The sequence below is a fragment of the Pseudopodoces humilis genome, chromosome 3 (assembly GCF_049639895.1).
Source record: "Pseudopodoces humilis isolate 2021_Gansu_Grassland_sample_001 chromosome 3, ASM4963989v1, whole genome shotgun sequence".
Taxonomy (NCBI): Eukaryota; Metazoa; Chordata; class Aves; order Passeriformes; family Paridae; genus Pseudopodoces; species Pseudopodoces humilis.
This window is the reverse complement of record NC_142202.1, coordinates 35615559-35643332: the sequence shown is the minus strand read 5'-3', so window position 1 is coordinate 35643332 and position 27774 is coordinate 35615559. Positions and strand designations below refer to the sequence as shown.

Below are 27774 nucleotides of genomic sequence, written 5' to 3'. Positions count from 1 at the left end.
TTTTCTTTCTTTTTTTTATGCTTCTGGTCAGTATGCTCATTCTTTCTCTCTGATCATTCGTGGTTCAATGTGTACTTACTGAACTTTCTTCCCATACCAGTCTATGCTCACTCTTGGCTCAGTGTTTGTTTTTTTTCTCCCTTCTCTTACAACTATGGTCTGGCTCTATTTTTAAAAAATACTTCACTTTACAGCATGCATATTTTCACTGTGTGTTGCTACAGAATGTTTTTGCATTCACTGCAGAAATGGAAAGAAGAATAAAAGACAAAGTAAAAGTAAACTTCTATTAAAATAATATTCTAGAAACGTTTTGATTTGCTTCTTTCTTCCTTCTCATTCTGTAGTTGGCTTGAACCAAGCAGGATAGACTTAAACTAAATTACAATTAAGAACCAAACAAGTTTCATTATACTATACTTACATAATTATTCCAAATAAACCTGTTGTACTTATTTCTGGCAATATGAATGTAAATGAAGGTAATAAAGAAGAGCAAATTACACCTTCACTCTATGTTCTTCCACTTCATCATTTTGCTTTTATTTCAGCTGAAATAACTGAAGTATAACAAAACTTCAGAAGAGCTATATAAAGATAAATTAACAAAAAATTAAATTTTATTGGAAACAGATTAGTAGAATTAGGATATGATGACTTCAAATATTAGTGTGGGCACAGGGGCTTCCTTACTGAGGCAGTTAATTTGACTCTGTTGAGCAGCTTAGACCAGCAAAAAAAGCAAGTGGATGCCGTATAAAGATAATGATGTTCCCAAAAGTCCACATGAGCTAAAGACAACACATGTTCTGACGTTCTTAAGAGAACCAAGAAGCAACTGAACAGGTTTGGACATTAAAGTACACAGGATTTCAAAACATGGAGAGCTAGCAGAGTACATTTTCAGTATATTTGACCTAAGACTCCTCTCTTCTCATTTCTCACACGCTCTTTTGTCCAGAGGAGAGCCTTGAAAGTGACAGACATTACTTGACAGAAAAATCCAATTTTTGTCATTTTGATTGATAACCACCAAATGATGAAGATTTCCAAGCTGTTATTTTTCTTCACTTCCTTAGAAAATAAAGTTCTCCTCTTTCTAAATGACTGAGATTTTTAAGCAATCTACTAGTCACATTATTTAACTGAAAAAGAGAGATGACAAATGATACTATTAACTTTGCTCCAGATAGTTTGCTGCTGTAAAATGAAGAAAATTTCAAGCAAATCTGGCAAGAGAAAATTTCCCCTGAATAGGTTCTTATGCACTATTTAATCAGAAATACTCTAAATAAGAACATCCTGAGACGTGGTTTGTGTCCTTATGCAGTCTGGTAACCTAGGACAAAAGAAATCATCCTTTGGAGAGGTGTGTCTCCAGTGCACCAAGCTGGAGGGAAGGACTGCATACACAGGCATGGATGATGAAATTTGCCAAGTATGTCTATCTTCTTGTTTCTGTCAAACTCCCCAGTCAGTTTAACAATAACAGAAGGAGAAGGAAAATCAAATGACAGCGTTAAAAGCAAACCTTAACAATTCTAATGTTTTCCTTAGGAAGTAAGGCAAGTATGTGATAGCTTGGATGTAACCTAAGGAAAGTCGTCCTTCCATGAATACAACTTGTAATCAAAGGTATTGTTGCTGTATTGCCATGGTAATGCTATAGCTTACCATATATTTGTTTTTGTTAAGATGTCCTCTCCAACACCAATCCATTCCTAAAGCTCTTTAGTTTGCACTACTTAAGAATTTTATTTTGACCATTTCTACTTGAGACCCCTACAATAGTCATATTGGTTTAGAAAGTGGCTGAGAATGAGTGGACTGAAACCAAAAGAAGAGGATGGAGTAATACTTTAGAGGCTGCAAGAAAGCTGAAAAACTACAATAACATTATACAGAGAGTTTAAACCCACTCCTAGGTTGGGTTGGCAGCCACAGAGATGCATCCTGCAGCTGAGATTAGTACTCCATAGGTGTCCTTTGTTGGCCAGTTCCAAAAACCAACCTGATACTGCTTTATATTTCACCTGTAAAGACTGAAGTCTTGAGGAAACACATATAGAAAATACATTTTTCTTGATACACACAAAGTTGTCACAAGGCACAGTGTTTTTCCTTTCAGAAGAAATAGGTGTTAAAGCCTGCAAAAATGCTAACTAAAATATTATTTATGTATATAAAATAAATATAAGGATATGCTACAGAAATATGAATATTGAAATACTTGTATATATACAATCACCCACTCCCAAGCATATAATTTCAAACATTTATCCTCAAAATCTGAATTTTGACCAAAAAAGCTAAAAAAAAAAAAGTTGAAAATAGGCTGTTTAGCAATAGGAGCTTTTGAAGCGCAGAAACCGAGATGCTCTTAAAATTCTTTAAACAGAGAAAAGTGAAATTTGGAATTCTCATAAGACTTCTTGACATCTATATGAATATTAGGTCCCAAATTATTAACTTTTCTAGCCAGCTGGTAATTTTTGACCTCAAGAATCAAACACTACATTTTCCTCCAAACACATTTTAAGCAAACAAACAATGTCAGAAATCAGGAACCAATTCTTTAAGATGAACAACTATAAAGCACACACATACTAACACAACATATAATCAACATTAGGAATGGAAAAAAGCCAGCATACTACCATTTTCACGTATAGCTTGATATAAAAGGTAGAAGCCACCGTATTTCTGCATACTCACTAGTTTTGCACTGACAAATGCGACAACCGTTTTGGTCCAGTTTGAAGCTGTAGATACAGTCTTTTTCAGTCAAAGTGCAGTTCACCAAAACCTCACAGGTAGGCGGACCTATTGTGATATACGTTGGTTCTGGGGGTAAGAAAAAAAAAAACAAGATTTGAGATTCTTGAATATTTTAATTATGTTCACAAAAATCCATACACAATGTAACAGTAAAGAGAGTAATTTGAATTACTTTTGTTTCTGATGAATATTCTTGGTACTTTAGAAACAATTCGATAAACAGACTTTGTTTCACAGCGATATACACTCAACAAAAACAGCATGAAGCTGCAGAAAATTTTTGAAGCATTGAAACAGAAAAAAATACCACTTTTTTTTTTTTTACTATGAAATCAGGTTGCTTGCACATGCAGTTTCAAACTAATGCAAAGTATTTCTTTTGCCCACTTTTCTCCAGAAGTGTTTAATCAAAACTTCATGCAGATTTTTTTGCTTTAGAAACTGAACAGTTTCTCTAAGGCTGAACTGATTGATACTACCAAGCTGCACATCAAACATGGAACTCAGAAGTCAAATCTTTCTCTGTGTGAATAACATCACCTCATCTGACATTTATAGCAGAAGAGACTCTGAACACCAAAAGGGAATGTAAGATGCACTGCATGTGAAAGATCTCTGGAAAACATTTAACATGGTTATTTATTGAAAATATCACTTCTCACAGTATTCTTTGCAGTCCCAGATTATGCTTTCTGAGGTTGAGGAGATTATTGCCAATTATAAGTTATATATAAACAGCATAATACTTACTTTTTGACACCATTTAAAAATGCTGGAGTATGAAATTTGTTTTGATACATAGGGTAGAAAGAAATATTAATGCACTGTAGTATAGCAAATTGTTAGAATAAAACAAAATCCAGAGACTTATGGAAATAACAAGAAACCTCAAAATGACCATCATGAACCAGGACACAGAACAAAAGCAATATCTATCTTTTCTTGAACAACTTTTTGCTCTCTGAGACTAATTTTGCCTATCTTGTGTCCTTCATAGAACTCAGGCACTGAAGAATCAATGAATTCAGTTATGAGCATTATTAACATTATACAAAATGTTCAGGAAACAGAAATTGCCTGATTTAAAGAACTGTGAGTTTTCGTTTCAGTGCTTGAAATGTTTAAGTGTACTCTGTTTCCCCATCTCAAAAAATGAAGATTTATACAAAATTAAATTTAAAAAGCCTGCCAAAGTGATAAATTGTGAAAATATAGAGAAATTATATGGAATGGAGGTGGCCACATATTGCCATTTTTCATCCTCAGACAACAGATTTTGCCATTTTTACCTATAGGCAGCTAGTCTTTACTTTCAGAGTAAGGGCAAAATATTACTCAATGTAGATTAAGTTGTTAGAAGTGTACACTGAAGTGTACACTGTTTAACAAAATACTGATTTCTGTGCCTATTGGCTACATTCCAGCAGGCAGCTTTTGCACCCATGCCTTCCCTTCCAGTCAACTGAAAATTATCCTATTACAAGAATGAACTTTTCTGCTTTCATTGTCTTTCACAGTTTTCAGCTTTCATAGCTTCTCTCCAGCCTTGCTCTTCCCAGCACAACAGTTTATACAGCTGATGAACATTTTAAATCCTTAAAAAATTAGGTCAGCTAACTAGAGTTTGGAATGAAAAAACTGCATTAAAGACACTACAATTAAGTTAGATAACTTCAAACTTATCTCAGAGGTCATGGTTAAGATTATGCATTTGCTGAGTAACACTCAAATTCTGTTGTATAATTTCTAGTAGAAAAGTAGCAATACATTTAAAAAATATATAGAACAGCGCCAACAGCCTTGTTCATGCACAAACTGGAAGTCTGCATAATGGCATCATGTCTCTCTAGATCCCTCAAATATCTTCTTATTTAAATAAAAATTTTTCTCCCCCTTTTGTTTTTTGGTAGGGATTTAATATAAAAAGTTTGGAGGTCAAACAATTGTTTTCCTTCAATTCTTCATTTCACAGCTCTGAATTTGCATGTGCAGTGAAAAATAGCCACAATGAGCAAAGTATTTCAAAATGGATTTCCAAACTAGACTTCTTTTAATCTACATGAACGCTTAGTAGCTGTTTCCAAATTCATTTAGTTATCTGACTACATCACATTCATGACTAATACTTAACATTTACAACTTCACCAAACCATTAGTTTACGAATCATGGACATATAGCAATATACCAATATATACCAAAAACATGATAAATGCCATTAATTAATCCTGGCTGTTTAGGCCTCTGAGTATATAAATTAGTTCTGCAACTAAACTGATTTTTAGCATCGCTCCGTTCTCTAATCAAAATATCCTAAACATGCATAAGGCCAGAATGCAAGAGATACCCTGAAGCTACATCCAGGTCAGCCACCACAAACCTTGTATTTCAAATGACAAATAGGCCACAGCAAAGTTTATGCTCACAGGTAGCTAAAATCAGTAAAAATCATATGAATTGTTACTGCTGCCCAGGGCAAAATTCACTGACGGTAACACAAGCTGGAGAACTGAAGGAGACTGTAGCTTTACCACCTGACTGCAGATGTGAGGTAGAACATATTAGTAAAGAAAAAGCCTACAAAACTTTACTGAAAGGTAGATGCAGGTTAGTTAATATTCATTGATCCACTTGGGTGTGAACTAAAAGCTAGAGAGAAAGGGGATTGTGTTTTACTTCCCATCACTACAGTCTACCCCTCAAGGTAAGTGCCCTGTAATTGCAGGTGTAACTTAACATCTAGGAAAACCATTCATAAATCAATCTATCTATCTGTCTATCTATCTATTTGTCTATCTATCACTCATCCATCCATCTACCTACCTATCTTTGTTGTATAATTTTTAGTGACTTTCAAAAACTAAACATTTGTATTTTGATGCTCCCTTGCCTTGGGCACATGGACACAATTTTTGTGCCTTTGATACACACAGTAACATGGTATTTCATATAAAAAAAATTTCATAATTTCATAAAAATGAAATTAAATTTTTGTTGTATTAATTTGAAAAGTTTGTCCTCTACTCGTTGTGTTTTATTATTCTGTTACCTTCCACTTTTGGACCTTCTTTCAGCATCCTCAGTGTTTCCAGTCAAGCTTACAATTCTCTTTCTTTCTCCCTTCTCTCCCTAAAGGTAAGCCTCGAGATACAGTAATTTTATATGCATGCCTGCTTCTCAATGAGCTGCAAGCAGAGGACAAAAGAAATAATTTCATCCCCTACCCCCACATGAGCAAAAATGCAGCCAGGAAAAAAAAAGAATAAATTCAGGCCTTTTCACTTCACTAGACAAGACTCAACAAATAAAGCCAGATCTGCTCTGCCAGACTTCTGGCTATTTGAATAGGCAAGCAGTAGCTAAGCTTGAAAAAGCATGTACCACCACACGATCTGAGCTGGGCTTTCACTGCTGCTCTTGGTAGAAACGGCTGAAGAAAGATCCAGTGCACAAATGCACAGACAATGGCTGGGAAAAGGGCTGCAGTTTCTGCCTGTGTGCTTTTCCAACAATACAACTATACCACAGAAAGAAAGAGAGAAGAAAATAAAGAGAAGGGGATTGAAGAAAGTCTGGATGAAAACAATGTATTATTTGATGGACCACAGATTTTGCTGATACCAAGTGCTTATATATAAAGGCAGATTCCTATTAGAACACCATGCTTCCCTATATCCTCTCTGATACCTTCTCTGCTGAAATTTGGTGCAGATTATTAATTTGCCTGCTATGAGGTTTATAAAAATATTTGAACTAATTTTTTACAATGTCATTTACTTGGAAACAACTTCAACGATTTTAAAATCAACAGCAGATATTTCATCTGCTGGTGGACCTTCAGTCTAACTAGTCCATTGAAAAATACTACAATATATGATCATACCCTGCATCTTATCATTCCAACTTGAAATCAAACTGCATTCAAGGTGAAAGATGACATTCAAGTAATATCGGAAGCCAGCTTTGTCCTATATTAACAGTACCAACACAAAAACTGGTTGTGGGAAAAAAAAAAAAAGGAAGAAAATATCAACGTGGAATAGTATTTTCACTGATTTTTTTCAGTCTAGAACACTTTTGTAATACAAGCAAAACCAATCCCTACACACCTCTTTTTGGATTTTTGAGACCTCCCACTTCTCCTGAGAGATGTGGGACAGCTTGTAGCGCAAAGAGCATATATTTTCTTCTGTTAACAATGTGAACTACTATAAATACACAAGAACACAGGATGGACAATCTGGTCTAGTACTGTGCCTTTTATTTGTTATACTTTGATGAGTATTGAGGTACTAAGATACTGCTCAAGTATTCAGATATGGAGAGAAATTGGTGCACCCATGTTTCAGTGAGATCAGGTAAAATTTGTTTCTCATGATTACAATTTTATTATATTCACAATTTGATCAGTTATTTTAAAAAAAATAAAGAGAATGAAAACTGAAATATATCATTGACTGCTGAAATTTTGGAAAAAAATTAAAGGAAAAAAAACAGGGATAATTTACAATTTATTGCAATCTTGTTGACTTCTACTGTTTATCTGCATGTAAAAAACCAAACCATTCACTGAAGATTTAATCATAATTATATAAATTACATAAAAGGTAACTAACTAAATAAAATCCTTCTTAAGTGTGGAACCAGAATGACAAATTATACCCAGCTTCCTATCATAGTCTTAGTTCAAAACCTGAACTCTGGCCATAGAGTTTGTATCAGAAAGCAAAGAGGGATTACATGTAACTGCTCTATTGCAAAGCCAAATCAAGAGTTCAGTTTTGGTTTGTATGAAGGACAAGAGGGACCTGCACCAGCAGAAGCAGAGCCTGCAGATACAAGGAAGTGATGGTTTCCCTCCATTTAGCACTTGGAAGCCGACAGCTGGAGTAGTGTCCAGCTTTGGGCTTCGCAGCAGAAGAGAAACAGGGACACACCTGAGCAAGGACATCACAAGGCCGCTGAGCTGGGGCTGGAGAGGTGGCACATGAGGACAGGCTGAGACAAAGCAGGGCTTGCTCAGCCTGGGGAAGGAGGGTCAGGGGGCATTCTACTGCTGTCTATCACTCCTTAACCCGAGGGTACAAGGACAACAAGGCCTGGCTAATCTTGGAGGTGACTCCAGGCTAGGATGAGAGGCAGCAAACACAAGCACAAAATGGGAAATGACAACTTGATAAAAGCTGTTTTGATCTTCCTTTTAAACCACATTGGTCATCAAACTATGACATAGTCATAGAGATTTGTGTGATCTCCTTCCTTCAAAATATTCAAAATTTAACTGGGACCAGGCCCTGACCTTGTGTCTGTCAGTGGACCTGCTTGGAGCAGGAGATAGGACTAGAAAAATCTCTGGTGGTCCTTCCTGACTTGCATGACTCCATGAATTTAACTTTCTTATAAACTCAGGACATTTCCAGTGAAAGCAGCAATATCCTTGACGAATCCTAATCAAGGAACTGAAATCAAAAGATAAACATTTCAATTTCTGATGATTTCTGTATGCTTCTGCCAAGAACTGATTACCTTCCTTTTATAAAATAAGTACGTTTGCCTAACACTACCTCTCTGAATCTACTTCGTGACTTAAAAACTAGCTTTTTTATTCAAGAAGCAAAATTTCTTCCAGGTGTTTCTAAGAGCTACAACCAGCTTTAATCAGTCTCATTTTTTTGTTCTCCTTTAAGTTAATACATTACGCAGGCTTCACCTCTCAGCGAAGTGTTTTTATTATTATTATTACATGAAAAACAATCTTCTTTGCTTTGTTTCATTTGGAATGCAATATTTTAACTCCAAAAAGGTTTTGTTTCATACTTTCAGTAATATTATGATGAGAGGAAAATAGCTACTTCATGGTTTTACATAATTGCTTGTAAGTAGGGAAGTACCTATTGCATTCTAAGCTTTTAACTCTGCACAACATTTCTTCTGAATAAGCTCAACAGAATACCATTCTAGGATGTCCAACACCTCTTTTGTTTTCATAAAATGAAAAAGTCTTCTGGGGGGAAAAAAAAAAGAATAAAAAATCATGTTCTAAACAAGGAGAAAGATCTCCAGCACGAATAATAAAGAACATGCCCATGTCTGGGGAAAGTGAAATAGCTCCCTCTTCTGTAGTAATTCATAACACAGACTACACCCTTAAAAGATGTAAGACGTTTTGCTCCTATGAAACCAGCATCGACTGATTAAAAGAAACTCAAAATCAGAGCATTCAAGCATTTACCACAAAAAAAAAAAACAAACAAGGAAAAATACCCCAACCAAACAGTTGTCCGACTTTTTACCTAATGTTCTAAGTGATAACTGGCTCAAAACTGGGCCTGAAGGGTGTGCTGCTCAACAGCCTTTCATTCGAGTCTGCATGCTTGTTTAAATTTTGTCTACTGTCCAAAAAAGTTAACTGCAGCCTACTAAGCAGCAGCATGTGTGTTTACTTAAGCTTCCTGTAAAAACATTCATATCATTCCAAGAGTGACTAAATGTTTTCCATCCTCATAGTTCGCATTCCAGCCTTCCCCGCCCCTCCAATTCATTACATGAAAAATATCAGTCCTGAGTCCTGGGCTAAAGAATTTCCTTCCTGGGTTTGAAATACCTAATGCCTCACAGGAAATTTTTTCCCAGAATTTAGCTGTGTTGGCTACCAGGGTTCAAAAATTCAGCATCACATAACAATTTACAAATTTATAGAAGGACTTAGGTGATAAAATTTTCTAATGTCACAAGTAACTCTGAAAATATATTCATTAATATCTCCAAACACACAGTTCAGTTTGGCAGCCTTTTTTCTCAAATTTTATTCATGCTGCCAACCTGAAACTACTAAAATATGTATTTTTTCTTTGAAAGTAGCTATTATAATCAAAGACTATTTCTGCAGAGTAAAGAAGCCGGGGTTATATGTATTGCAGTAATGCAATCAAAATACCTACTTTCTACTCTCAAAGCGTAAAGTTAAAACCTTTAGTCTGTCATAATCAGTTCCAGTGGTTTTTGGTTTAACAGGCATGTATACTCTTAAAATGAATTTTATTGCTGATAAGAACTTTTTTGAGAATTTTAGATGGAATTACACTAGAAACAACCACCTTGTTGTAGCAGGTGGCAATTAAGTCTATCAAAAAATGTCCAAGTACATTAAGAAGGCCATTCACTTATTTTTGCTAGGTGAGGATAAACACTAAATTAGTGTACATCTGGGGCAAATCTATGAAAACCACTGGTGCTGAAAAAAATTAGAATGAACCATGAGGCTCATACTCTGACACATATTCATTAGGATTCTCTGGTTATTTACCCTCTCAGCAGTCTTCCACTAAATTCAATGATGAATCACTGAAAACCATGAAAACGTTATTCCTTACTTTTCCTGTCTATACTAAATAGACAGGAAGAGACCGTATAGTCTTCCTGAATTTCACTGGCTTGCACTGGCCAGTTTGGTTTCATCATACAGTGGTTCAACAGGCTCAGCTGCCTTCTCTAGAACCACAACACTAAATGATGATCTGGCAAACAGAAGCCCAATTCTCTGCAGCGTGGCGTTTGCATCCCTTAATTGACTATGATGAAAGGGCTGGTTAGGAGCTCCAGTGCTGCTGCTGAACAATAACTTAACATTTCATGCTCTAAGGAAGACTCTGGGCCCACACCCCGTGTCAGTGAACACTGCTCACTACCACTGACTTCGTCCTGAATGAATCAAATTTCTTTTCACTGGACTCTGCTGCCTGTTTTTACTTAATGAAGTGCTAGACACGCTAAAGGAACTGAACTGAATTACATCTCAGCTAGAGTTTGGATTCCTTTATTGATGAAAATGTTAATTTCTTTTTGTGAAGATAAAGTGTCAGCCATAATGACAGCAAAGTACTGTGGGTCTTATTCATGAAAATCCTCTGAGGGGATTTTGTTTAACACTTAATTTCTCATTCACAGCTTATGCTGGCACCCTGCCACTTGTACCTGAGGGCTCTCTTGCAGAAGGGCGTGCTGTGAGATAACCAATTACCGTGTATCAGCTTTCTCTATGAATAGCCTGAGCCTCTGAGAGATGTAAGGGTATAGAAGCAACCACAGACTTTCCTAAGGGACATTTTTGGCATCAATGCCAGTGCTGAACGCTCGAATTTATTATCTTGCTTAAAAAAAAAAAAAAAAAAAAAGATCATACTGTCCTAACCAATATTTACCTCCTGTGAACACAGCTATTACTCCAATTTGCAGATGTTTGTCCACAGATGCCGATGGCCTGAGGGAAACAGTTATTTCTATCACTGTAGCTTCTTTAGTACTATTCACATGCTATTATATATTCATATGATATATTTCCTCTTTTTTTGCAAAATTCGTTAAAAATGGAATTGCTATTTAAACCACAGTAATGTTACTGAGAAAGCAAAGTTGTTAGCCCAGCAAGAAGCAAGCAGGTCTGGAAGCAGCAGTACTAACTGCAGCTGATTGCCAATGGATCTGGTTAGCTGCAATGGAACAGGAACCCAGACCAGCCCCCATGAAGAGCTGGTCTGAGCCAAAAGATGTGTGAGCACATATCAACATTTTTCAATCCCTTATGGCACTTGAAAAACCTCTTTCTCCCCTCCATCTAGCTGTCTCTTTTAATCTGAAGATATGTGATCCCTTCCTTGTGCTGCAAAAATAAGCCATTGGCTCTAAAACCATAGGGAAAGCACAGGAGGCCAGTATGATTGCCTAAGCCTTGGCTCTTAATGAAGAGAAGTCTAGAAAACAAACTAAACAGATAAATAGATAATAGATTAAATAGACAAAGTCAAATCCCAGAGGGCCTATATCATTACAGGAGCTATAGAAGCTATATAGGAGCATCCATCAGAAGCTTAAAACTAATTCTTTGTGCTGGATCCACAGAAGAGAATTGGCCTGCTTTTCCTAGCTCTCATCAGAGAAAGGAGTTACATGGTTTGAAAAGCTGTGTCAACTGAAGAGCCTGAGTTTGGGGACAGGCCAAGGATAAAGGAAGGTCTTCCTCTCCACACTATTGTGCCTCAATATGCCTCTGTCTTCAATTTCATGCCTTTTCTGTGGAAAGGCTTTCTGCCCCTCTCCCTATGGAAGCAGCCACCTCAAAGCACCCAGTCCCCTTCCTCATATATTGGGTTTTTACTAACATGGCCCATGCACAGTCCATGGGCTTTGGCATGTCAGGTAACAGGGAAAGAAGTGATTTAAGTGGACATACTGTATCAAGATGTCTTGCCAAAAGAGTTTTGATTCCTTTGATATTTAGTTAAAAAGACCCCCAAACACCCTCCCCCTGCAAGCCCCCGGCTATATATTGGGCTCTATATTGGTAAGCCACAGCCAACACTTGCATGAACACTGAAAGCTACACATGAATTACCATTACTGCTTTCAGTTATGCAAGCAATTTCCTGAGCAAATCTCTTTTCACTGAGGCTGAAAATACAACTGCCACTCCCTGAACACATCAAAAAGACAATCTTAGTCACAACATGCCACAGAGGGAATTTTGTTTTCCTCAACAACTTTCTGCCTTCCTCTAAATCCAATCTTTATCTACTGTAATCCAATTCCATTCTTTTTTGTCTTATCTTTTTCTTTGCAAAAACCTTTTTAGGCACTTGAGGACTGCAATGTTCACATTCTGACTTCACAGTTTTATTTTAAGCTGAACCAATCCAATTTATTCAGTCTGTCTTCCTAGGATGTATTTTACGAATTTTGGACTGCGCTCATACCTCGCCAATTCTTTCCAGCTTCCACTTTTATCAGAGAAGCAAAGCTCAGAAAAGAACCAAGTACCTACTATGTCACCCAGGGACACACCAACCCACGGGAAAGAGAGCAAAAAGGATTACTTCAGCTCTTGTGAATTCACCTCTTGATCTTAATTTCAGTATGGTATTTGCCTTCTCAAGGCCCTGTTAATCCCTGTTCAACATGTTCTTTCCCCTTAATCACCAAACTTCTCCTGGAACGCTGCTATTTAACAATCACTCTGGTTCAGGACTCATGAAGACTCTCCGCCAAGCATGTCACGTTCCACTAAGGGGGAACTGCGAGGGGTTGTTTTAAAACAGATGATCTAGGATGGAATTAAGCCACATGAGGCAAATTTATATCTGAGAACTGTTTATTGGTCACAAAAAGGGCGATGCCCAACTAAAGAAGAGTAGGAAAGCCAGAAAAGGAGGAAGGAGAAGGAAAGAGACTGGGGGAGGGGAGAGAGAGAGAGAGAGAGAGGGGAGACCGAGAGAAAAAGCAGGGGTTACGACCAGAATTTGGGGGTCCACGTGGCAGGGGTGTGTGCTGGGGAGCCCGTGCAGCTCCCGGAGAGGTGCAGCTCCACAGGCACAGCTCCCACAGCAACGGGACCAGGCATGAGGTGTGAGGACATCAGGCAGGAGGTCCAGAATCCTGGACAGGGTTGCAGCAGGGACTGTGGTGACAGGCTGCATCAGTGACACAGGGTTGGAAGCGGGTGGCTCAGATAGGAACCTGGGCAGGAATGCATGGGGCAGGTGATGGCTGGAGTAGGTGAGGAAGATGGAAGTGGTAGGACAAGACACTGGAGGTGGTCAGCAGGTGTCCAGCCAGCAAGAGGGAGAGTGAGTGAGAGCAAGCAAAATGGAAGTGAGGGCAAAAAAGAGCCCAGTAGCTTGTGACACAGCTACTTTTACACCCTCCAGCTCCTCCCAAAGTCTGCTCACTGGCAGGAGACCACTGGCCCAGCTGAACATTCGAGTGGAGTCCATCGGTGGAAACCTTTTGCCACCAGACTGGAGAACCTCTCTGGAGGACACAGTATCCTTGGTGGTCACCTACTGACTGCCTATTCTATGCAAGACATGAAATGGCTGTCAGGCAAAGTCTTCCTAGAGACAGGGCTTTCCTCTATCTTTTCCTAGCTGCCTCCTGCAAATGGCACATGTGCAGCCCCATATACCTCTGCTCAGTGTTGAGACAAAAATCAAAATTACTCTGGTTCCTCACAGCATATTGTATTTTCCCTTGTTGAATTTGGCCTGTATCCTTCTGTCAGTTGTTTGCTTTAAAACACATAGGAATTAATACTCTACCCTCCAAGACACTGGCTGCTCTTTTTAGCTTTGTTGTCTATAGACAAAATAAATTTAGCTTTGATCTGAGCTAGTAAATACATCCAGCAGAGCTGGTAAAGATACTAGTGGATACCAGCTACAGTGCAACTCAAGAGAGGCTGTCCACAGAATTGGAAATCAAATCCATATACAAACTCATTGTATTGGCACACCACATCCATAAATGCCATAAAAACCCCTCTCTTTCTTGCACCTACCCCCATACTCCTACCTCTTCCTCCTCATCAATCTCCCCAGGGAGCTCCCGTGTAAAGCATCTCCAACACCTCACTCAGCCTCCCCTTCCAGCAGCAGGAGGCAAGACTGAAGTGAGGGGAGTGACTGTTACCATCTTCTCTAAGTCCAGCAAACCCAAGGCAGGCATTCAGAAAATTATACATTTCAAACCAACCTGGGCATCCAATCAACATGGGAACATGTATTGCATAGCACAGATACAGGATATACTCCATGGATACATATACAGCAGCATGTCAGGAAGAATTAAGAAGGGTTACTGCAGAGAACAGATACAAATCAACTCTAAATAGCAACAGAAATATCACAATTGCTCCCTCTTGGTCTCTAATTTAGAATAGTGTCAACAGCTACTTTTATGTAACTTTGGCCTCTACAATCCTCAGCCGGGTTTTCTCACTACAGTGGTAAGAACATCAGGATTTTCTTCACAAGGGAATGGGAATGTTCTAGTTTGGCCTGAATTTACCATATTGAAAGGCTGGATATGTTTGTGTGCTGACATACTGTATTCATATTTCAAGAATCTTTGTACATAGAATTTCTAGCACGTTATATGTGATCTCTGGCAGCAAAATTTTTTTGCAAGTGTAATCCAAGAAAAAATTTATCCTTACAAAGCTGCTGAAATGTAAACTTACCTTGGGGAACAAATATGTGCTTCATTGAAACAGATTATAAATCAGCCAGGAAATAAATGAATTGGCAGAACTGCAGGTACAGCAGCATTTAGATCAAAGACAGAGAAGAAGACTCAGAAGTGACTGATATTAATAACCTTTTACTCTGGATGAGCCACAGCCAGGCCAGATCTACAAGCAGTTTTGATTAGAATTTTCTCATCAGTTTCATGTCCCACAAATCCCTGTATCGCTCAATACTTCAAACCAAAATACATGATAGAAGTATCTTTGACTAAATGTTTTGGTTTGCATATTAAAGAGCTTATATCTGACATGCTTAAAGTAAGCTCACACAATTGAAGCTGGCTTATGGAAGTGGGTTCTCTTTCAAATATAAATAGAAGTCTAATGAGAAATAAATGCATGCTTAAAAATAGTGATAAGCATCTAAAATGTCTTCCTTATTATTCTTTATCTAACACTTATTTCTAAATAGAAATATGGGCATGAACGGGTCCATCAGCAACTGAACTAAGATAGTAGGGGCTTTTCAGCAGGCCCCATTCTTCTTCCTGATTTAGAACTGATGCATAGTTAAGATCCTAAAATACCAATAATTATTTCCTACATTCTTCATTAGTCTCCACAAAAAAAAAAGAAAGAAAAAATGCAAAAAGTAAGAGCTACAGCTAAATCAACAAATGTAGTATACAAGTAAGAGAAAAAAAGTAAAGTATATTTATGATGCAATTACAGAATGCAACTTTTGAAAACAAGTAATTTCAAGCTAATCCGCAAAAACTATGTTATTTCTTTATGGTGTATATTCTTGTTGAGAGTGTTGAGATGTGAGTGAGAACTGGAAGTTGTTCAAAAAAGGAGTGCAAAATGAGGTATGTTTATCTTTACAATCACTAGTAAAGTGCTATTTCAAAATCAGCTGCAAAGTTAACATTATTTTTGCCCATTTATTGAACATATCACTAAAGTACACTGCTTTTCTCCTCTAATAACTTGCATAGTTGAAAATATGACACTTACGTAATATCACCAATGCCAGACCTTTGCCCACACTAGATAAGAATTCTTCTTCTCTTTCCTGAAGAGTAGGAAATTAGAGAAGCAGAAGAATGGAGCAACTGAACTGGAGAGCACAGGACAGTCAACGCTTCTGCTCATACAGTGCAGTGCAAAATTCAGGTTAAGCTGTGGATATGCAAGTGCAATGAGGTGGTATGCAGAAAAGCTTCAAATGGCTGACAATGATGCATTTTAATTCCTTTAGGAAAAAATGTGCCTGGACTTTACTTCATTGCTTGAAGCTCCATTAGAATTTACTGCACATCTTTTTCATTAGAATCATTAAAATCAATCTTTTGTCAGCCAACTTCCCAGCCAGGACTTTATTTTCCCCTGTTCCCACCACCCCTGCAGGTCATGGATGACACAGTGAGTATCAGTAGCAGAACTTCATCAACAGAAACAATGCTAAGGAAAAAGACTGAGAAGCTGATTTAAAATGGGAAGGAGCACTGATCCATGAAGCTTACTTGATTAAGAGAATAGAGGCGTCAGGTGTCTGGATGATGGCAGAAACAAAGCAGCATTTCAGATGGGACTAGATTGTCATTAAACTGATACAACTAAAATTCGGGGAAAATCAGTAGTGTGAAGGAAGTAAAAGTTTTTAATTGCCTTCCCATGGCATGGATACTTCTCCAGTTCAGCCTTAGAAGAAGAAGAAAATCAGAGAACAGAATCTAAAGAAGCTCCTGCCTACTGTGTTAGCAAGGGACAGCTGCATTGTAATGAAAGTAGACAGTACTTGTTTCCTGCCCCACACATTAAACTCCAAGCAGAAACACTACTAATCTCAGATTTAGGGCTTAAGACACATGAAGCTAACTGACCTTGGAGGTGGGCCAGAAGTCTACAGCTAACACACAAGTCCCTGCTGCCATCAGTTCAAATATTACCTTTTAAAAAAATAATTTTAAGATACACATTCTTAATGTTAAATGCAGACAGTCAACACCTAGCATTGTTATTTTTTCCTAATGTTTTGGGATTTTCTTCATGTGTGCTTTCAAAGAAAAATATTAACAGATTCAGAAAGACACACAGGACTCATGCTTTAAATCAGGTAGCACCTTGCTCTCATGAATCTAAATACTTTTATTCAGGCTGCGAATTACAAGGCATAACAGCCTTGAACTTGTTTGATGCCCCAAAACATAACTTCAAGAGATTTGCTGGTACCTAAGTATGCTGAAACTTTGTCCTAGCATGAACTAGAAGCACTTCTACTAATTGTTGGTTCCACCACTTACATAATTTCATTACCCATTGAAAAAAACCCACCAAGGCAAATGTGATGCTTTTAAGCTTAAAACATAGGAAGGAACATTTTGAGGAACATATATTCCTCAAAATACCATTCAGTGTCACTGTCTTCCAGATGACACACTCAAAACTAGATTACTACAATTAAGTATACATCATACAACAGCTAACACGACAAACAAACAAGAAGTCAGATTATCTTTTAATAAAACATAAATTAGATGACACAAGGACCTCATTTAAATATTGATTCCACAATTCTGTTGTGCCACTTTTCATCCATTTGTATCATAAGTATGATTGCACATAATTTGTCACTGACCCAAGACACTACAAAACAACTTTTATGGACTTCAAAAGTTGTAGCTACATCTTCTAAAAGTAGAAACATATTATTGCATAGAATTATGCAGCCTAGTCCAGAGAACCTAACTTGTGTCCTGAGAGCACTGCAGAGGCATTACTGTGGTGTGCTAATGAAGCAGCAGCTTGTTTATGTTGCAACCTTTAGCAATGAAGGATGGAAGCCTACACTTGACCCTGTGTTTGCTCCCACGGTTCTTCATAATTAGCTTATATACATATACATATATATACACACACACACACATATATATGTATACATTTAATTCAATTATCTCATCCATTTTCTCTACTCTGGAACAGAAAAACAGAGACATTTGCCTATCCTTTCCTCATTAGAGGAAAAGAATCCTCTCAGTGTATTAACATGTTGAAAACAACTTCCATCAGCCTCTCTCTCTCTCTGTCCTGCCTTCCCAAGCTGGCTCAGACACCTAGATAATGAGGGGTGACAGCACAGGCTCTGTGATACCCATCCTGAGGTGATCACTGGGGATTAACAGCAGTTAACCTGCTTCCTCACAGTGACATTAATTCAGTGCAAATAGTGCAATTCTGCACAAATAAATGTACAATAAAAGTGCTTCTACACTTTGTATCAAACACCTTCTTCATACCTAGTTTTGTGAATTCTGGAGTTAAAGAGCACCTGTAAGAAATCTTTATGCTCCTCAGATTTATCATAAAAAGTAATATCCCAGTGAGCTTACTTAGATGGATACTGCAAACAGAGAAGGGCCCCAAGACACATGTAGATACACAAAATTTTATTTTTTTTATCAGAGATGGAATGAGAAAAACTTAAGTGGCAACTCACTGAGCCCGCACAAGTGTTTGTGTACTGTGAAGATGGCTCTAGGTCTAGATGAACCATTTCTAAATTTATCTGGTGTTTTTCCAGATGAACGGCTACTCCACAAAATGAGCTCTAAATGTACATATACATATACAATTAAAAATATTTTTTATTAATAATGTCTCAGTTTGCAATGCTGATCTTAACCACCTCTTACTATACTCTTTGTGCCAAAAGAGTACCAGGGATTGCCAACATACAGGTGTAGCTAAACCACGCTGATGTTTTCTGCCCTCAGCAATTATTCAGTAACCAGCCAACACCGTACCAGCTTCTTCAGCCCTCAAAATTTTAAGGTAAACCAAGAATTGCCAGGTGAGCTGCAGCCATGACAGCCCAAAGCCAGGTGAGGGGGAATACCACTCTTACCTTCACACACGGGGCAGCACTCCCCAGGGACCTTGACAGGGTTCAGGCAGCTCTGCCCGCAGGCCGTGGCCACGCAGTGCGGCTCCCCGTTGATGCACTGGCAGAACGTGCAGTCGTCCTCCCGCCAGCGGTCCCCGTGAGCTTGGATCTGGCCATTGGCATAGCAGCCAGCAGGGTTATTGACTGGATAAAGTGGGTCTGAAATGAGAGCAATTGCAAAAGAATGTGTGTTTTAATTAATGTTTTAATTCTTTTTTGTTCTTCAGGGCAAAGTGGTTCTTGGATCTATTGATTCCTTTTTTTGTACCAACACTTCTAGATGTCCCACTGGAATGACTCATGTCAGCACTGCAACACTTTAACACTACGAGCAAAGATGAGGCCTCTGGCACACTTGTTGCTGGAACAGGAAGAGAGCCTCCACCTCATTCCACTTTTGGATATATATTACCTTTTTGAACAGGGTCAGTTTTCAATTTCATTTCTCTTGAAGTTTTGCCCCTTGAAAGCCAAAAGTCTCATTTACCTGCTAGCAATCAAATTAAGATCTGGGTACTTAAATAACAGAATTTTAGAGAGCATACTTTGTGTAAGATTTCTCAAGTTCCATGCAAGTCTAACCCATTACTTGAAATAAAAGCAGCTTTTACTCTTCAGAATTAATAGTACTCCAGAGGTGTGCTATGTTGCACTGATCTTAACAGTCAAAAAGACTATTAAGTCATTTAATCTTTATTATATTTTTGACTATTAAGATATATACATTATATGTGAACGTATACAACTTATCATGGTGGCTAATAAAAGGTAGCTATCAGGCTCAGAAATGAAGTATCTGAGAATGTACAGTAAATAGGTCAGGCAAAGCAAGCAATACTACAAATTACATATTAAAGCAAATTTAATAGATTAAAAGCAATAAATATACCTGAAAAGATCTTTTTTAGCAGACATCAAATAAACACAAGTGATTTATTATAAATCACTTAACACGGGAGTGTTAAGATGGAAGGACTGGGAAGAAATAAGATGTCTTATCTGAAGGAAAAAGGGGATTGAATGAAACCTGGATTATTTCTTTGAAGTTTCATCAATCCCCTTTGGAAGGAAGGCAATGCATTTGGAATGTAGATAAAACCTGTAGCAGTGCCAGTAATTGCTGTCTTATTCTAAGCCACTTTTTGACACTCCAAACATCCTGAGCTGTACTGATAATCAGAATTTTAGTAAAATTCTGATTAAGCCCAGAACCAGATGGTTGGAAAATAAGGCATTTAAAAATTAAAATGCTTCCTAAATTCTAAATTCTTCTAATTTCTAATTTCTTCCTAAATTCTTAATTTGCATCTTTCACGTGTTAGGATGATTTTGCATCAATAAGTAACTGGTTTGGCCTAGCCAAAAATCAAATCATATACAATGGAATGTAGTGAATTTTATCAGTCAACTTATCATTCAACTTATGTACATATGTACATTGACAGAGGACTATAGAAAAAGCACAGAAAAGGCATACAAGACTTGTGCTGCTTGTAACAGTCTTCTATGCACATAGTTCAAAGTGCTCAAAGCACATAGTTCATGGTACTCTTACAAGGTCACTAGCATTTAAAGCTATAAAATTAGTCCAGCAAATTACGTCTCCTAATGCTGCTATAGCCTACAGAATTTTGAGAAAGAACTCCTCCTGTAGTTAAGTCAAGAAGGGCTTTTGCCTGTATTACACAACTCACACCAAATTTACTACTTGCCATTTTAGAATTCCTGGAGAAAAGAAAGCTTTATATTTCTTGATATTTCTATAATCAAGTAAAAATTTGTAGGAAGCAACTAATCACCTTGACAACAAGTCATGAAATACTCAACAGAAGAAGAACAGAAATGAAAATGAAAAATGCCACTTCTTCAACTGCTTCAGTAAAGCATGAACGGGTGGGCTGATATGTTCTGCCCATTTAAAATGACCTTGTCAATTTAGGTGTCAGCTTTACTGAAGTTATTTAAAAAGGGATGAGAGCCACCTTTTTTTTTTTTCCTTTTCTTGAAAGTGATTAAAGGAACCAGGACAACTATAATATGTTAACGGAACCAGCTGTCTAGGCTCACTTAAAAGAATGCCACCAAAACTAGGGGAATTTCTGGTAAAAACACCATGTATCTTACAATCCAATCACACAGAATTCAGAAGTCAAACTTCCTGCACTTAGTGCCATAACCCCTATCAGAAGAATACACAACAGAAAGAAGTAAACCATATAGCACCAGGTGGTTTGATGAAGGACCCCATAACTTGGCATTAAGCCGCAGTCATTACTAGAAAACACAGACTACTCAATAATTACATAACATTACCCATTTTATTCTTACTAAGGACTTGTCTTCTTGTCTTAAAGAAATTTCCACTGCAGACTAATACACACCAACTCATCAACATGAAATAAAATGTTATCAGGTTTTCTTGCTAGTCTGATTCAAGTGTTGCAAAAATGGAGAAATCAAATTTTATTGTGGTATGATGACGACAGAACAATTTATGGATAAATAATAAGGTAGTTGAATATTTAAATCATCAAAGATCACAAAGGACATATCTAGATCTGCAAATCCAATGTGGAAAACCAGCACCCATATCTGAATATGACAGAGAGATCAGATAAAGCAGATATATAGATACATTATTTATATATCTATATAAATAATTGTCACAATGATTTCATAATACCAAATCTAGGAATATTCACAATGAGAAAAAAATAGTAATTATAGGACTTGAAATCCAGAGATTCTATATATTATATAAAGTGAGCAGCTCATACAGTAATTTCTTCAGGAGTGGACCTGCACTTAGCTGGGGGCAAGGTTCACCACATCAGACATGCCTTCTCTAGACTTTTTCAATCTGTCATTAAATGACAATATAGCATAGATTTTTTTATTTTTTTCTTACAACATGAAGGCTCTTGTAAATGTAGGTGCAACTGCACCAGGAAACACCAAAAATCTAAGATCCTGCCTTCAAGTGTAGTCAGCATCAAATGTCTAGGCCATGTCTTAACTCAGGGCAAACATGGATTGGTATCTCTCTGGAATACTTAAACCTACAACATTTGCATTTCAGTTTCTCTACACGTGAACACCATGTATCAACCTGATACAAATGTACACTAAAATATAGAAAATATACACCAAAATATAAAAAAATTTCAAATACCCTTTAAAAATTACTTCCTAACTTACCCACCCGATACCTTTTCATCCAGACTTTGGGTTTAAATCTCTGAAGCTTTCAGTAGCATGTAACAGAACATGCCATTTTTCACCAGATCCTGTGCTGAGTGAGAAGGTCCAGCTCTTACAGCTGCCTCTATTACGTGTATTTTTATGAGATACTTTCTAATTCTCTGCTTGGAATAAAACATGACTATAATGGATCTTCTGGCTTATTTGCTCCTGCAAAGACCTACAGGAACACTGGTCTTAAGGAGACTGCAAAGTGTTTGAAATTCACAGTAATTACTAGATTCCTGTCCTCTGAGGAGGAGATTTCAGATTTCCAAGTGGTTTCACTTATTGAGAAGATATTCCTATGTCCACACTTAAACAAAGGGACTAAAAGTGCTTCACAAGCCTTTTGGCTACCTGGTGGCCATAGCCTGACCCTCACTGAGGCAAGATGCAAGTGCACAGCACCACCCCTATCTTCCTCTGCTGGAATTCTGGTTGTATGCTGGCAGAAGACGCCTCAAATACATTCTAATATAAGCAAAAGGGTCAATGTGAAATGTCCCAAAGAGCCCTTTTTAGGAGGACTGCAGGCTTAGCAAGGCCCTCAGCAGAGCAGAGGAGGAAGAGAAAAACATTGATATTGGGCTGCTGCCCCTTTGCTTTGCTGTAATTGCAGAGGAAAGAAGTTGTGTGCATTACTCTAATGCACATTACTTACAAGAGTAAGAAGCAGGTTGTAAAGAAATCGAAATCCGTCTCAGGGCCACAACTGCAGCTCTGGAGATGCCTGTCTAAATGTCTGTGCAGAAATTAGAAACACCTTTTTGTGCTGTTTGTCAAGAAGGCCCCCCAAAAAGCACTGCACACTTGACCGTGTCTAAGAAGTAGTGCCAAGGTCAGAGGAGCGCTGCAAAGAACCTGACAGCACACTCAGGCCCAGCAAAAATGTAGAAATAAGCGGAATTACGGAGGAATCCGCAAACTTCAGAAGACCAAAAGCCCTTGTTTGCTCATGTCCATTGAACAGGCAAATGAAAAAAAAACCCAAAAAAAACCCCATCAGAACTAAAAGCAGACAGGATTAAAAAGAGACTGTACCTTCACAGACTGGGCAGCACTCTCCTTCTGGCACATAGTACCTGTCGCAGTGTAGCTCACCACACTGGGCAGAGAAACAAATAGAGACGCCCCCTTGGCACCGACAAAATCGACAAGCATCCATGCGAAACATGTCTCCATCATAATATTCCATGCTGTTAAATATGCAAGTTGGCTTCACTTCTGAAAGAAGAAGAAGAGAATATACATATTTTACAGATATTGTTAAACGGGAAATGGTTAAGCTTACGTTGCTACTGACAAAAACAGATATAAAAGAGACAGTCAATTTTTCTCTCATTTTGTAAACTCAACGACAATTTAATTTTAAGAAAATGGCATATTTTATTTTCTGTTTCAACAATGGAAGAATATAAAATGCTGTTCAAAATAACCTTCAGAGCAACTCTCTACAATTAAAAGTCGTAATTAAAAAGAATTAAAATCTTGGGAAAAAGGCTGCAGTACTGGTATTTGTTTGCAGGTGTTAAATATTTCTCATTCTCAATGAACCTGAAGATAGTTCAAATTTCAGCACACAAAACAATATGCTTTTGTTTTAAGAAGTCAGTTTCTGATATTTCTTAAGTGTAATCTTTCTCTCTGTAGGACTGACTTGACCACCTGACTTGGTACACAGGTGGATAAATTGCACTAAAGTTGTCCAGTCCATAGGTTAAAAAAAACCAAAACAAACAACAAACCATAAAACAAAATCCAAACATTTTGTGACTGCATGATCTATTATGCAGAACTAAACACCTCCTTTTCTGAGCAACCTGGAGCAGTAATAACCATCTCACAACCACAAAAAAATCCTCACAACCAAAGAAAAAACCTCAATTGTAATAGTAGTTACATGAGCACTTTATTATTTCAGAAACATAAGATGGGTATTTCTTGTATGCCTCCATCTACAGCAGAGCCTTGACATATAATTAAAGCCAAACTTTGTGGGAAACTAAGAGCCCCTCAAAATTTTCAAATATTTTGGGAAGAACATTGCTCATTTACTTTGTTAACATTCAAAAAAGAGGAAAAAAAAGATGTTAATTAAACAGTCTGCAGATTTAATCAGCTTTTTCTCATTATTATTACTATTTTATACCAAAGAAATTTGTTTCCAGATTATGAGGAAGATCTACACATCATGTATATATCATAAAGTTTTCATAGAGGTTTTGACCCAGCAGTTCCCCCACATTTATGAACCCACCTCCATCACCTATTGCCAGCAAAGACCACTCAGTTCACCAGCCCAACAACCCCCAACAATGATCCCCCCCTTCCACAAACACTGTGCAGCTCCACGGCTTAGGGCTGAATCATTGTGACTCAAGACCCTGTAGAAAATACACTCCAAATTTATGTTCAACTACAGTACTCCACATTAGTCATTAGGAAATCATGACTTCACAGTATCATCATTATATTACTCAATTACTTATGCCCCCTCCCTCTTCCCCACCTCAAAATAAAATTTTGGCCTCCTATGACATTAGCCCAAAATTTGTGAAAGCAGCCACCTGAAGTACAGCAGTAGCTAGTCCACCAGTCTGTTTTTCTCAGAAATTGTAAATCTAGCAGTCTGAAAAAACAAAGGTTCTGCAAACAGAAAGCTATTTGTTTCAGCAACAACATTATCAAATACCGTAGGTAAATCCAACATGTTCCATTGCATTTGAAGCAAACAGCAAAGGAAAGAATGGAAAATTGTCCATGTTTGTGATTTCTGTAGAACAGATGGTAAAGACTATTTACTTACATAGATAATGCCTTGCCACATAGAGTTGAAAACTGTGCCCACTTTATGATCAGGTGATTTTTCTTTTGCTTAGTGATCAATCTCACATGGGAGATGAAATATTTTTAAATGAAAAATCAGCACCTGCAGATTCCTTTCAATCTATCCCAATTCTCCTAACTTTTGGGAGCTAAAAACTTTACATCTGTGTTTTTCTTGACAATAACACAGGTTTTCTTTAAAACTAAAGCATTTCAAGTACTTCTTTCAACATATGCTTCTACTGTGGTCCAGCCTTGAGTCATTTGAAATGATTGTAAAGCACAGAGATGAAACTTGGAAGTATCCTGAGCGATGTTTGATTTTTATATGCCTGTTCTGTCTTCAAGGCATAATGTAGAAAGCAGCATAAAAAATAAGAGCAAGAGGAGGAAATACCACTGTGTCCAGGAAAACAGCTATGACCTCATTAGAAAGCAATTCACATAAACAAACACTTGAGAAATATTTCAAGTTTATGCAGTTCAAGCTGTTAGTTTAGAAACTTACTCAAAAAGGAAAACTGCCAACACAACTCAAAAGGCCTTTAATACTTTTGCTTCTGGCTTCACTATTTTGATTGCAGCTTTCCAGATTTTTACTGATTCCCCCATACCCGAAGAGTAGAGATGAATTCCTGCTTCATTAGAAGTAGAAACATCATCCCCCATTAATTATTGTTATTTCTAAATGTCCAAACAAGACAATGCAAGTAACTGCAAATCCTGTAAGGAAACAGCATGTTTTATTCCTACAATGAAAACCACTGTAGAATTTCACTCTGTGTGCATTTTTACCACCCAGCCTTATGGTAAGTGTATATATCCAGACTAAACTATAGACTTAATCCTACGCATCCAGCTATGAGACAAGGATTACTTTTGTTAGAACCATCTGTAAGACTCCAGTCTTGAGACTGAGTCAAGGCAAAACAACCAATAAAACAAAACTCTAGCTTTAGACACTCCAGGTATCTAAAGGCCTGATGAAAGAGTGAGCAACACAGTGAAATTATAATAATGCATTTCTTCCACTATAATATGCTGAAAGATCTTTCAGTTCCCTCTTTTTGGTTTGTTTTTTTTTTTAATTTGAGTTCCCTGTTTTGAGGTTTTTGTGGGTTTTTTTTGTTTTTGTTTTTGTTTTTTTTTTTTGTTTTTTTAGTGCCAATTTTATTGCCTTATTGATCTCAGTATGACAGTCACCAAGGGATAAAAGAACATAAAGCTGACATTAAATAAATGCATCTTTTCCTAAATTAATGAATTCTTTGTTCTGCCAAAAAAGAGAAAACTACAGGTAAGATTCTTCAAGCTTAAGTATGTCACAAAGGAATTCAGATTGCCAAAACGTCATAGCACGAAGCAGGTAAACATATCTGAGACTTTAAATCCTGTTTGTGATGCACACAACTACAACAAAGCAATGGGCATGAGACCCAGGCCATGGCTTTGTGAACATAAATTCAGTGTCTGCTAGCTCTCAGATAACCCAGTACTACAAGATCCATCCAACCCAAGCACTGACACTCAACTGCCCATCTGTGAAAGAAGCCAGGACAGAAGGGAGAGTCCCCAGAAAGTTACAGGGTTTCTTCTGGCAGTGGAAGAACAAATAACATCTCTGCTCCTACACAGAGTCAAGCATGACTACAATTGACTTGATTTGGCATTAAATTTCCTGCCACAGAGTTAAAAGAAAAATAGTTCTGACACAAATTTAGCTCTACAGGGAGCTAAACATGGGATCTACATGGGATCCCATGGCCACAGCCTTTTTGTTCTGGGGGCGAGAGCCCAAAAAGGTGGCACTAAACCCCACAGCCTCACACTGCACAGTGATCATTTCTCAAACCTTTATCACCAATCTGAACTGCAAAGGGACACAATCTGTTTTATCAAATTATTTTTCAAACCTTCTACATGTAAATCTAATGAAATAGATATTAGTTCTATGGGCTGAACTACTACAAAGTAAAACTTCTATCATTGAGATTTCTGCAGTTTCCTAATACTTACAGCTTTTTTAATTAGAGTCATGGAACAGCTCAGAAACACATTCAAATTTGGCAAACCATCCCTCGTGAGGCAGCAGTTCTGCACTGTTACACCAAGCACATGAGATGCTTCAGGGCATCAGCTCTCTGTAGGCAAGTTTGGGCATTTTCTTCAGTAGTATCAGAAATTCCAGCTCTCCCAAACGGGAAGCAAGATTCAAAACAATTTTCTGTTGTTTAAAGGATTAAAAGATTCAGGATCCCAGGACTTCAGATGTTCCTTCAGTATAAAGAAGTATTTGTACCAGAGCCTTGGAAGGAACTTGGGTAATTGCAGTGAACTTTCTATTAAATGAAAGGGAAGGAAACTGATAAATTTGAATCCTGTGTCCGTATAAACAAAATAAAGAAAAGCTTTCCATTTTTCAAAAGTCGAGCTGATAGAGAGTTTAAAAAACAGAGTGCCATGTCGTTGGAGTTGGCCCATAACAATGCTATTAGGACAACTGTATGCTGTTGTTTCCTTGCAAGCATATAAAAACAAGCTAGGTAGAAAAAACTATTTGAGTTCTTACTCTTCAGGTTGTGCTGCTTAATTTCCGTAAGCAGAATATTCCTTATTATTGCAGCATATTCCCTATTAACACAATTACAGGACTGTTCTGAAAGTCCTTTGGTCCTGCATGTTCTAAAAAGGTGACCCAGAGACAGAGAAACCAGAATTAAAATAAAACTGTAACTATAATTTGTAAATGAATGCATTTATTTGTACAATTACTTAAAAATACTTTCAAAGCTTAAAGGAACGAAATACTATTTTGTGGAAACTGCAGTGTGTAAAAGAAATTAAATGATACTTGGGATGCTGAGAAAACCCAAGTTCATCTCTACCTGTTTTAATATTTTTTAAAGAATTTTAATTTTTTTTAATATTTTCTTTAAAACCACCAGTAATGGAGGAAATGCAACCTAC

At 37.5% G+C, this 27774-nt stretch overlaps 1 protein-coding gene across 4 annotated transcripts in view; it reads right to left on the bottom strand.

Annotated features, from left to right (window-relative positions):
- Positions 1–27774, bottom strand: part of CRIM1 (cysteine rich transmembrane BMP regulator 1) — a 174822-nt gene that overhangs the window by 33306 nt on the left and 113742 nt on the right. For all 4 annotated transcript variants that reach the window (XM_014255979.2, XM_005526890.3, XM_014255981.2 and 1 more), the window contains 3 exons: positions 23023–23205; positions 18700–18897; positions 2716–2844 (listed from right to left, as the gene is read on the bottom strand). In XM_014255979.2, the coding sequence (XP_014111454.1) occupies positions 2716–2844; positions 18700–18897; positions 23023–23205 (510 nt within the window). The remainder of the gene's footprint in view (positions 1–2715; positions 2845–18699; positions 18898–23022; positions 23206–27774) is intronic.